Source organism: Enhydra lutris, unplaced genomic scaffold (assembly GCF_002288905.1).
Source record: "Enhydra lutris kenyoni isolate GAN:26980312 unplaced genomic scaffold, ASM228890v2 scaffoldscaffold63, whole genome shotgun sequence".
Classification (NCBI taxonomy): domain Eukaryota; kingdom Metazoa; phylum Chordata; class Mammalia; order Carnivora; family Mustelidae; genus Enhydra; species Enhydra lutris.
The window spans coordinates 6,704,329-6,715,729 of record NW_019154147.1 but is presented as its reverse complement, the minus strand read 5'-3'; the positions used below and the strand labels follow the sequence as shown (position 1 = coordinate 6,715,729).

Here is an 11,401-nt window from a genome sequence, read left to right as displayed (position 1 = left end):
ACCCCCACCCCCAGTCGCGGGGCCCACGTGACCGAGAGCAGGCCTCCACCGGCCCGCCCCTTTCGGCCGCTGCAGCCCACTTCCCGCTCGGGGTAAGTAAACCGCGGTTTTCCGCACCGCCCCAACCCCGCCCTCTTCCTTTCCCCTTCCCTTCACCTCCCTCGGGCTCCCTCGCGCCACTCTCTCCGCTCCCCCATCCTCCCCACCCGGCCCTTTGTACGTGCTCGGCGGCGTGCGAGCGCGCCCGGCACGTGACCCCGCCGAACGTGGCATTGTGTTATCACGTGACCCAGGTGCGTACGCGACGGAGCGGGGTGTGAAGATGGCGGACGAAGAGGCCGAGCAGGAGAGGTTGAGTCGCGGCGGAGGTGGCTGCGTCGCGGAGCTGCAGCGCCTGGGCGAGCGGCTCCAGGAGCTGGAGCGACAGCTGCGGGAGAGCCGCGTGCCGGCCGTGGAAGCGGCCACGGAGTACTGTCAGCATCTGTGCCAGGTGAGGGCGCCTGGGGGTCCCCTCCCCCTTTTCCCCAGCTAGAGGGGGAAGAGGGCGAGCGAGCGCCTGGGGGCTGAGCGGTGGTCGTCTCTTCTTTGCCATCGTTGGCGCCGCCGCCCAGGCGGGAGCGGGGAGTATGAGGAAGGCGCCTTTGTGTGGCTGCCGTTGTGGCGGTTGTTGTCGGTAGCTCCCGACTGGGGGAAGGGAGTTGTGGTCAGGGCGGAAAATCCCCCTCCCCTTTCCTTCCCCCAACTCGGGACTGCTTGGTCCCCGAGGCCAAGGAGATGTAGACGGCCAAGGACCGGAGTCCTCTCTGCCGCAGGGATAGGGTAAAGGAGGAATGGAGGCCAGGTCCTCTTTTTTTCTCCTCCTCTTATTGTGCACTGGGGATTACCGCGCCCCCCGCCTCTGCGCCTCTGGTTTCCCACTCCGACGGGCCTCCGCCCCCACTGGTTTGATTCCTTTGCTTCCCCCTGCTTTCATCCGTCCCGCCCCCGGCCCGGTCCTCGCTGTCTCCCGGCCTTTGTTGTTCGAGTTTCGCCGTAGGACTGAAGGGGCCTTTGTTGATGTTCCGTGGAACCGTTCTCGCCGACCCCTTCTAGCTGGCTGCGATGTTCCGCGGTGGGGGCGCAGAGGTTGTCCCTTCCTGCCTTTGCTTGCCTGGTGCACCGCTTCCATGGTAAAGGTTGCTCTCCTTCGTAGAGGAGAGGAGCTCTCCCTGTATCCTGTGGGGCGGCTTTCCAGAGTCTGCTTCTCTTTTTTGCTTTCACCCTTCGAGGAGTACGGTTTCGTCTGCCCTTCCTCCCCCATCTCCCCACCGCCTCTATTACTTGGAGCCTTCCCTATTTGGCCTCCTGGTTTAAAAGAGGATTGAGGTTCTTGTGGACCTGTGCTCAGGTCAGTTTCAGTCCTTTCCTTCCCTTTCTTGAACAAGGACACTGCTTTCCAGTAACTGAGTTCTAACCAGGATTTAGAATGTTAAAAGCACGTTTGCTCGATAGAAATCGCAGAGTTTAGGTCTACATTTGGCCCTGATTACAAACCCTCCAGTTACGTTTGAAATTTCAAGGAGCTGCTGCTGGCTGTGGTGAAGATTTTGGTTAGATTGTCTTCTCGAGGAGGAAACAGACCAATTTATACAGATCACATTTAGAGTTAACTTGTCAATGTATCGTTATAGAGAAGTTGTTTTGGAATGATACTGAGCCCAAGGCCGAACAATGGGTGGACTATTTTGGAATCTCCGAAAAGATTACATTTTCACTTAATTTGTAGTCTTCAGAAATCTTTCCTGTAGAAGATAGGGATACTTGAACCCATAGAAAAAATTTTTCCACTAATGTATGCACGTTATTGTCACTAATTATTTGGTAGTACTTCATATCTTAAAAAAAGAAAAAAAAAACTTTGTGAGATCAAGTGTTGACTTGTTTAGGTGTCTGTGCAGTGTCAAGAGCTCCCCACTTAAGGTAATAAAGGTCTGATGAATACCTGTGGCAAAATTAGAGATTCCATCATTCTTTTGAATCCTTGTTTTAAAGAATTGTTGAAATTTGCCATTTTGATCTACCCTGGGAGTGCCAACTCATTGTTAATTGGTCTTTTAGATATATTTATTTTAGTTGTGAGAGAATACTTAAAGTACCCATAAAAGGAAGTGTTTCTGTTATAAGTAAAGTCTGCTTTAGCCAGTGAAAAGTATTAAAGTCTAGCTTTGCTGAAAGGTACTTTTTAAATAGCAGTATCCACTGATGGGTTTATAGCTAATTACCGTAAATACTCTTAGCCAGCAATATTTATAAGCCTGATTAATAATTCTGGAAAAAGGAATCTCATGCAGGTTGGACTTTTTTGAGTGTATGCAATATCAGAAACTTATCACTTTAAAAAGTATTTTTAATGGATGAAACACCTTTTTTTTTAATCAATATGAAAGGAATTTACTGTGTTTTAAATGATTAGTTTTATACCATGTAAATAGTTTTTATTGACCAGTGTTGCAGGAAACAGTAATAAAACAAATGCTAGGTTTCTGGATTTCAAGAATAATGAAATATTTCATGCACTAAAATGCCACAATAATTTAAATGCATTTAAAAGTAATCTCCATTACTTGAAAAGTTACAGAATGTGTCTGATACTTGATCCCCTCTAGAACAAATGCTCTTTTTTGTTTGTTTGTTTTTTTAATAATCTGTTTTAGTGATTAGGTCGAATGGGCAGTAACTTGAAACAATTGTTTCTTTAAAATTGTATCCCAGCCATTATTACTTAACATGCTGATAGGAACTGAGCAAACCGTGGTTAACAATTAAAGAATTTATTGGAGCAATTTAAAAACAGTATTTGAAATGCTAGGACCTGGAAATTGTTTCTAACCTTGAGATTAGCTTTTTCTTTGTAAGTTTTTCTGTAAAAGTGTGATATTCACATGCTTCAGAAAGGCAAAGATAATTTGTCAGAGTTAGTGGGCTTCAGATTTAATATTCTATACCTGTTAACAGTTAGTGCTTGTGCAGTCCTTATTGTTACATTTGTTTTTAAAAAATGATTTAGTTAAAAAAAATTAGTTTAAAAAATGAACTAGTTTATATTTTGAAGTTTTACCTCAGCAGAAGATGAGTTTCTTTTTTTTTTTTTAAGATTTTATTTGTTTATATGACAGAGAGAGATCACAAGTAGGCAGAGAGGCAGGCAGAGAGAGAGGAGGAAGCAGTCTCCCCGATGAGCAGAGAGCCCGATGTGGGGCTCCATCCCAGGACCCTGGGATCATGACCTGAGCTGAAGGCAGAGGCTTAACCCACTGAGCCACCCAGGCACCCCAGAAGATGAGTTTCTGGAGAATACAGTGAAACCTACAAAAGAAGAAGTTGCTTATGCATCCTAGTTTGTAGATTTTCTTTCTTTTGCAGTGAAGTACAATATAATAGATTTCTTTAATTCTGAGAAGTAAAATAGAAATAAAAGATATTAAGTAAGTTTTTCTTACTGTTAACAGTATTGTTTTGTTCTTTATATTGTGTTGGAAGTATGCCCCACTTTTACTTGTTTACCTGAACATTTGCTTAAAGCTTAAGTAGGAGGAGGAAAAGGTGGTAGAGGATGAGCATAAGGGAGTGCTTGTCAAAAATCTCAAATTTCTTTAAATCTTTACAAGCTAGCTTTAATCTAGGTAATGTAGTTTATTTCATTGGTTTTTTAAAAATCAACTTAGAATAAGAATACAGGATAACCAGAAATAATTTCTTACATTTATTTGTGTCAGGATCATTACTGTACATAAAAATTGATTACAATTGGAACTTCTTGGACTATTTATTGTATTGGACAGGGTCGGTGTTCACTCAGTCATTCAGCATTGTTATTGAATACCTACACTGTGGGCCAGCCAATCATGATCATGGTCCTTGGCTTCACAGAGTCTGCAGTCTCTGAAGGAAGGTAGACAACCACTGATCGTTGTGTACTGTGACTTACATCTTTTATTTAGGAGATCAGTGCAGTACAGTGGAAGGTTATTTATTTGGGAGTTTAAACAGAAGCATTTCAAAAGAATAATTGTTCTAAAAGGATTTTAAAATTATTCATTTAAAAAGTTAAGCCATTTAATAGTTGAAGAATGATTTGTTAGGGGATGGTATTTGTTGACAGCATTATATGCAGGGCTAGATGACTGGGTTGATTAATACATGAGTTGTAACTGGTTTTGCTCTTTTATCTTCATGTGGCTGATAATTGTTTTAAAAGATTGACTTGGGGACGCCTGGGTGGCTCAGTGGTTAAGCGTCTGCCTTTGGCTCAAGTCATGATCCCAGGGTCCTGGGATCCAGTCCCGCATGGGGCTCCTTGCTCAGCGGGGAGCCTGCTTCTCCCTCTGCCTGCTGCTGTCCCTGCTTATGCCTGCTCTTGCTCTCTGACAAAGAAATAAAATCTTTAAAAGATTGGATTGCATTTTTGGAAATATGTATTTTCCATGTGTGCCTACATGCACACACATATTTCATACTTTAATTCATGTAAACAATGATTCTTAATTGCCTAGTACTTTCTCTCCTGAAGATCTCTCTTCGGGGCATTTGAAAATATGTGGGGTCAGTTGTTTGGTGATTGCGGTGTCTGTGGATGTGATACTGGCATTTAGTGTCCATGGCCCATGGATACTAAATTTTCTGAGGTGATTAGTAGGACCGTCCCACTCCACCAAAATGGATTCCTCTGCCTAAATACCCACAGTGTTTTTTTGAGAAGCATTGAACAGAAAAATAATATAGTAAGATTTTTTTTAGTTGCTACGATCTTTTCATAAGTATGTAGCTAAGAAATGTAGCTAATCCGGAACAGGTCTAGGTAAATGTTGTTCAGCGATACTTAAATTCACACTGAGCTTGAGAGGTCAAGAAAATGTCTACTTCCTTAGTAGAAATTACAAGCAATTACTTAAACAATTACTAAAACAATTCCATTTTACTGGGGTAAGAGGTTGGCAATTTAGCATACTTAATTGTCCTGATTAAAGCACAGATTTGACCTTTTGATATAATTAAAATTCTGTACTTTTAAGAAAGCATTTAATGCAAAGACTAGATTAAGGTGTTAGCAGGGGACATAAGATACAGAAGACTCTTGCAGTATATAAAATAAGATTTAAATAAAACTTAAAGATGACAGTTGAAGAGGTGTCAAAAGGCAGTATATCATTAACAAGTTTATTTTTTATTCTATTTTTTACTTACTTTTTTAAAAGATTTTATTTATTTATTTGAGAGAGAGAGCATGAAAGGGGAGAAAGTAAGAGGGAGAAGCAGACTCCCCACGGAGCTGGGAGCCAGATGTGGCACTTGATCCTGGGACTCCAGGATCATACCCAAGCCGAAGGCAGTAGCTTAACCAACTAAGCCACCCAGGAACCCCTTATTCTATTTTTTTAAATTGAAAGTGTAGTGTAGGGATGCCTGGGTGGCTCTGTTGGTTGAGTGTCTGCCTTGCATTCTGGTCATGATCCCAGGGTCCTGGGATCGAGTCCTGTATCCGCCTGCTGCCCCCTCTGCTTGTATGCCCCCCCATCCTTGGCAAATAAATAAAATCTTAAAAAAGGAAGAGTAGTGTACTGAATTTTTTTTTTAATAAATTCAAACAGAGAAAGGGCATATAACAAAAACTTGATCTTCCCATCCCAGACCTCCTGTCACTCTGAACAAAGATAGTCCCCTAATAGTTTTTTTATTCCTCTTTCCAGGAATACATGTTTGCTCTTTTTTAAAAAATTAAGATGATGGGGCACCTGGGTGGCTCAGTGGGTTAAAGCCTCTGCCTTCTGCTCAGGTCGTGATCCTGGGGTCCTGGAATCGAGCCCCGCATCGGGCTCTCTGCTCAGCCGGAGTCCTGCTTCCCTTCCTCTCTGCTTGCCTCTCTGCCTACTTGTGATCTCTCTGTCAAATAAATAAATAAAATCTTTAAAAAAAAATAAAGATGAGGACATACTGTACACTGCATCTGGCTTTTATTAACCAAAAAAATGCATATCTTTGAGATCATTCCATAGCTTCTCATGTAAATTTGTGGCCTTTTTTTTTTTTTTTTAAGATTTTATTTATTTGTCAGAGAGTACTCAAGTAGGGGGAGTGGCAGACAGAGGGAGAGGGAGAAGCAGGCTACCCTCTGCTCAATGAGGAGTCTGCCTCTCCCCCTCCACCTGCTTGTGCTGTCTCTCTCTCTCTCTCTCTCTCAGATAAATAATGAATAAAATCTTTTTAAAAACCTGTAATAATTTCAATCTATGGCAGTGTTTAATCAGTTAATTATTGGTGGCTATTTAGAGAAATAAGTTAATTTTATGTATAGTAATTTCAACAAATTGTTCAAAGTAGGAGGTAAGCATTTCTGGCTGGGGTATCAGAGAAAGCTTTACTGAGATAGGATTTGAGCCAGACCTTACTGCTTTTATTAACTGGTGCCTTACTGGAATAAGAAATAAAAATCAAAGTAAAACTGTTAGGAGAGCTTCTGAGTATTCGAATTATGTAATGAAAATATTTCAGAGTATATTTTAGTTTCATCTGTTTGATACAAGTTGATTGTTTTATCTGCATGTTCTGTTTAGCTTTGTTAATAATGGCAAAGGTTTTGAAAAATGCCCGCTTTCCTCAAAAAAATCACTAGGTTGTTTTTTTTTTTTTTTTTTTTTTTTTAAAAGCTAGGTTTTTTCTTTTGATTATTAGAGGATATCTTAAGTTAATTTTTAGGACACTTTGAATCGGAAGAAAGGATGGCTTGCTTGTTAATTAGTGATAATTACTTTAGGTATTGAGGGAGTAATAAGTCATTTAAACTTTAAAAGTGTAGGTAATGCTCAGGGGAAATAATTTTTTGAGTGTTCATAATTAGTATGATTGCATATTGGAGATAATAAATTCCACTTTCCAGAATATTCTTCTACCAATTTTAGCAAAGGAAAACTTTGCCAAATTTTGCTTGCCTCCTTCTTGACAATTACTTCTTGGTCCTAAATTGAAATGGAGGAAGATAAGATGTATTCTGCAGTTGCCCCTCATAATATTTTATATGACGAACCTGCAAAACCAAAGATTTTTGAAAATATGTGTTCTTAACCATATGAAGCTTTTGCTGTATTTTATGTTCCTTGAAATTCTGTCAGAGTTGAGAATTTACCTTTTTTTTTCTAACTCCCACACATAAATCCAGTTCACGAAATTAACCAGTCATTATAGGAGGAGCCTCATTTATAAAATGGAAAGTTTGTTTTTTATTCATGCATTTGTTACATACCCCATATAACTTTTTAACTATGTATTGTTCCCAGGAGAATCTCTTGATTCATTATTTCCTTTTAGCATTGAGAGTTGCACAGTGCATCTCAGAATTAAAATGTTAATCTTTTTCCCCTTAACTTTACATTACAAAAACTTTATGGTCTGTGAATACATATTTTTAGCCAAGAAGATGTGTTAAAATTCAGTCAGTTACATGTATTTTTTTTCTTAATTCATCCATTTTAAAAAATTTTCTATTTATTTGGCAGAGAGAGAGCACAAGCATGGGGAACAGTGGGCATAGGGTGAGGGGGAAGCAAGTTCCCCAACAAGCAGGGAGCCTGATGTGAAGCTCAATACCAGGACTCTGGGATCATGACCTGAGGTAAAGGTAGACTCTTAACCCACTGAGCCACCCAGCTGCCCTTTTCTTAATTTATTTTAATTAGGTAATTAAATTTCTCATGTGGGATGCTAAGGGAGCTGTGGAGAATTATGGAGATCTCTGCCTTCAAAGCCCTTACAAATTTGATGCATATATTAGCAGTTAAACTACAGTATTAGATAGTAAAGTAGCTAGTGATAAATAACAGTAAGTGGAGTGTAAATTAAGAGCATTTTGAAATTAATTTAGTAAAAATTGATCTGGAAAGGAACACACTTATTTATATTGAGTCCTTAATGAATTTGGATAAGTAAACAGAAGTGGGAAGGGTGGGAATAAACAGAAGAATAAAACAACTTCAAACTGGCATCTTGGAGGAAAATGTCAGGGGTTGGGTTGAAAAATAGGATAGAAAAGATAAATTAGAAATAGAGTAAGGGTTTAGGATCCAAACAAAGGAATTTTAATTGATCTTTTAAGTATAGATAATATATAGTAACATTGCTTAAAGACTCACCCTTCTAAATTTGGGACATTGAAACAGACAAAAAAGCTGAATGTCATAACTTCAGGTGTTTGTTTGTTTGTTTGTTTGTTTTTTAAGTAGGCTCCGTACCTAGTGTGGTGGTTGAACTCAGCACCCTGAGATCGAGATTCACATGCTCTACTGACTGAGCCCGCCAGGCACCCCCAGCTTTGGTTTTTCTTAAAGTGTCCTGTATTATGGCAGTGTAACAAACTATCCAAAAACATAGTGGTTTTAGGAGAACAGCTGTTTTTTGTTTATTTTATTTTAAGTAAACTCTACCCCTGATGTGGGGCTGTAACTCAGCTACCCCAAGATCAAGAGTCACATGCTCTAGCAGTGGAGCCAGCCAGATGCCCCAGAAGAATAGCTGTTTTTATTAACTGTACTCCAGTCTAGGGGTCTGTTGGATGGTTTGCAGTCAGCTGGGAGGTTGTCTGGGGCTGAATGGTCCCAGATGGTCTCATTCACTTGTCTTGTTGTCAGGTGGGTTGGATGCCAAGGTTCCTCAGTTGGGTTGGCTCATCTGCTCCACTCTTATCATCTAGTAAGGTAATCTGGGATTTCTTTACATGGAAAGAGGAGATCAAGTTCTGTTGCACAACTGCTTTTTAAACCTCTGCTTCTGTCATGTTTGCCAAGATCCTTTTGGGTACACATGGTCAAACCCAGCTTCTTTTGGGTACAAGGAAATGGGATTCTTTCTGTAGCGTAACAGTCTGACACATATCCCAGTTCCCTTTATTCCGCACTGCAATGTCAGATACTTTATAGGTCAGATTTCATTTTTTCCTCTTTGTAGCCCTACTTCTGCTTTTTTCCTGTCAATCTATATTCTGTAATCAAAGCACATCTCTTTGCTCCTTTTCTCATACATTGGCTAAAGGCATTTCCATTTCCCATTTTCTAATCTCAGTTTCTAAGTAGAAGAATGGTGTCCCCACTACATCATTCAAATTTTGGGAAATTTGTAGAACAACCTGTTTATTTACAATAGTTCTTTACCTTAATATTAAATCTGGTCTCAGTTGGGTGTTTTGTGCTTTCTGAACATTATGCAGTCCAACAGTAGCCTCCTAGGTCTTGTTCTAATCCTTGGCCTTTTTTTCTTTTTTTCTTCTTTAACTGATAAACTTGCTTTTAACCTTACTTTCAATTTGTGAAAGTCCCCAGTATGCTGCTTTTATCTTTCTGCCTGATTGGCAGTCCAGTATTTGTACCTGTGTTTCTCAAGCTTGAATTTGCAGAAACCAAAAAAGTGTAAGTCTTTCAATCTTAGGGTTACAAGTTTTGACCTCAGCTTATAGTAATACGTAACTTTTTTTTTTTTTTTAATTCACCACTTAGTTGTCACTCTCAAACAAAAATCTCCCAAAACAGTACTTATCCTTACTAGGTATGATGTATTCTATTTTATTATTATTATTATTATTATTTTATTTATTTATTCGACAGAGAGAGAGATCACAAGTAGGCTGAGAGGCAGGCAGAGAGAGAGAGAGAGGAGGGGAAGCAGGCTTCCCATTGAGCAGAGAGCCCGATGTGGGGCTCGATCCCAGGACCCTGGGATCATGACCTGAGCCGAAGGCAGAGGCTTAACCCACTGAGCCACCCAGGCGCCCCCTATTTTATTATTATTATATTGCAAAGCTGTTCTTGATTTTATAGTCCACTGATAGGCACAACCAATCCCCCTCTTTATAGGGGGAATCATTGTGCTCAGTTTAGTAGTTAGCACAAGGATAAGGCAGGCAGTCCTAAGTTAAAAGGCGGCCTTCTAGTCTAGCTGATTCAGAACTTCTTAACTTTATTTAGGAGGAGGATCAAAATGAAAATATGGTTTTAAATTTCTAACAATGAATGCTAGAAACCCAGCATAATGGCCATGGAACCCAATTCGAGAAATACCGGTGTATAGGATAACATACAAATTTAAGCTTTAGGCCAGGACTGTGCTTGCTCTGTTTACTTTTTCCCCATCCTTTCGCTGTTATGACAGGAACTTTCTGCTCCATTTAAATTGGTCTCTTCATTCCTCACAAGTATACCTGTTCATTTTACTTTCTTTCTGATTTTGCTTGGAGGAGCAGTGTTACGTAGTTGAAAACCAAATGGATTTGATGTCAGATATGAGCTCATCTCTAATCAGGACAAGATCTTTAGCTCATGCTTTCTTTGAAAAAATAAGCGAGATGAAAGGAAGTTTGGAGTTAAGAGAGGCTGGACTAAGATTGAAGAGGAAGAGAATTAATGTTCAGAAAGGCATTGTTAGATGCTTTACTAGAATTGTTTGTTCTGAAGACCTGTGAGATCATAGGATTAAATACCAGTTTGTTTAAATGTCTCACTTAATCCAGATTGCCTCCTAGGATCTCATCATTACTAAATAATAGTTGTTTAGTATGACACTGAGTCATCAGAAAATACTAAATTTTATTAGGCATTTGTTTAGGAAGACTGAGATATTTGGATAAATGGCTAAAATGAAAACAGTTCAAATATCTGGACATTGTGTTCATGTGGAACATTTGGCATCCTTATTGATGCCTGACATAGGCAGCGTTATATATTAAGTTCATAACTCAGATACAGCTTTTATATTTAAAAGAAGGTAATCTGAATTTAAAAGTGGTAATTAACAATTGACTGGATTCCCATCCCAAATAGTTTTATCAGGGTATTAGGAAGTTGGTTTATCAAGTATTTAAATTAATTGCTGTGGTAATTTCAGCTTACCAAAGTTAATTGAAGCAGATATTTGTGATTTTTGAGAGAAAATTATTTCATTAAATAAGAATGATTTTACTACTACTTTTGGATGAGCCATTATCATCAAAATGAGGCATTTAGAATCTTACTCCAAATTAATAACTACATTTTGTATTATCTGTATAAACATTGTACATATTCTTGATCTTTCTCAGATTTTTGCAAATATGATGAATCTCAGTCTGTAAAAAACCTGAAAGGTATATTTACCTCAAAAGCATTATCATTTTGTCAGTTTATATTCTGGAAACTATAAATTTTTGTTTTTAATTTTTTGAACAAAACTTTCATAAGATTATCTTTCAAAAGAATGAAACAAAGTTTTTTTTTTTTTTTTAAGATTTTATTTATTTATTTGGCAGACAGAGATCAGATGTAGGCAGAGAGACAGGCAGAGAGAGAGGAGGAAGCAGGCTCCCTGCTGAGCAGAGAGCCCGATGCGGGGCTCGATCCCAGGACCC

The 11,401-nt window shown here is 39.4% G+C and overlaps 1 protein-coding gene across 1 annotated transcript in view; it reads left to right on the top strand.

The window, feature by feature from the left end:
* The first annotated feature begins 308 nt into the window (after positions 1-308).
* Positions 309-11,401, top strand: part of LOC111158762 (zinc finger protein 292) — a 90,072-nt gene continuing 78,979 nt past the window's right edge. The window contains exon 1 of the mRNA XM_022521015.1: positions 309-490. Coding sequence (XP_022376723.1) covers positions 323-490 — 168 coding nt within the window. The 5' untranslated portion in view covers positions 309-322. The remainder of the gene's footprint in view (positions 491-11,401) is intronic.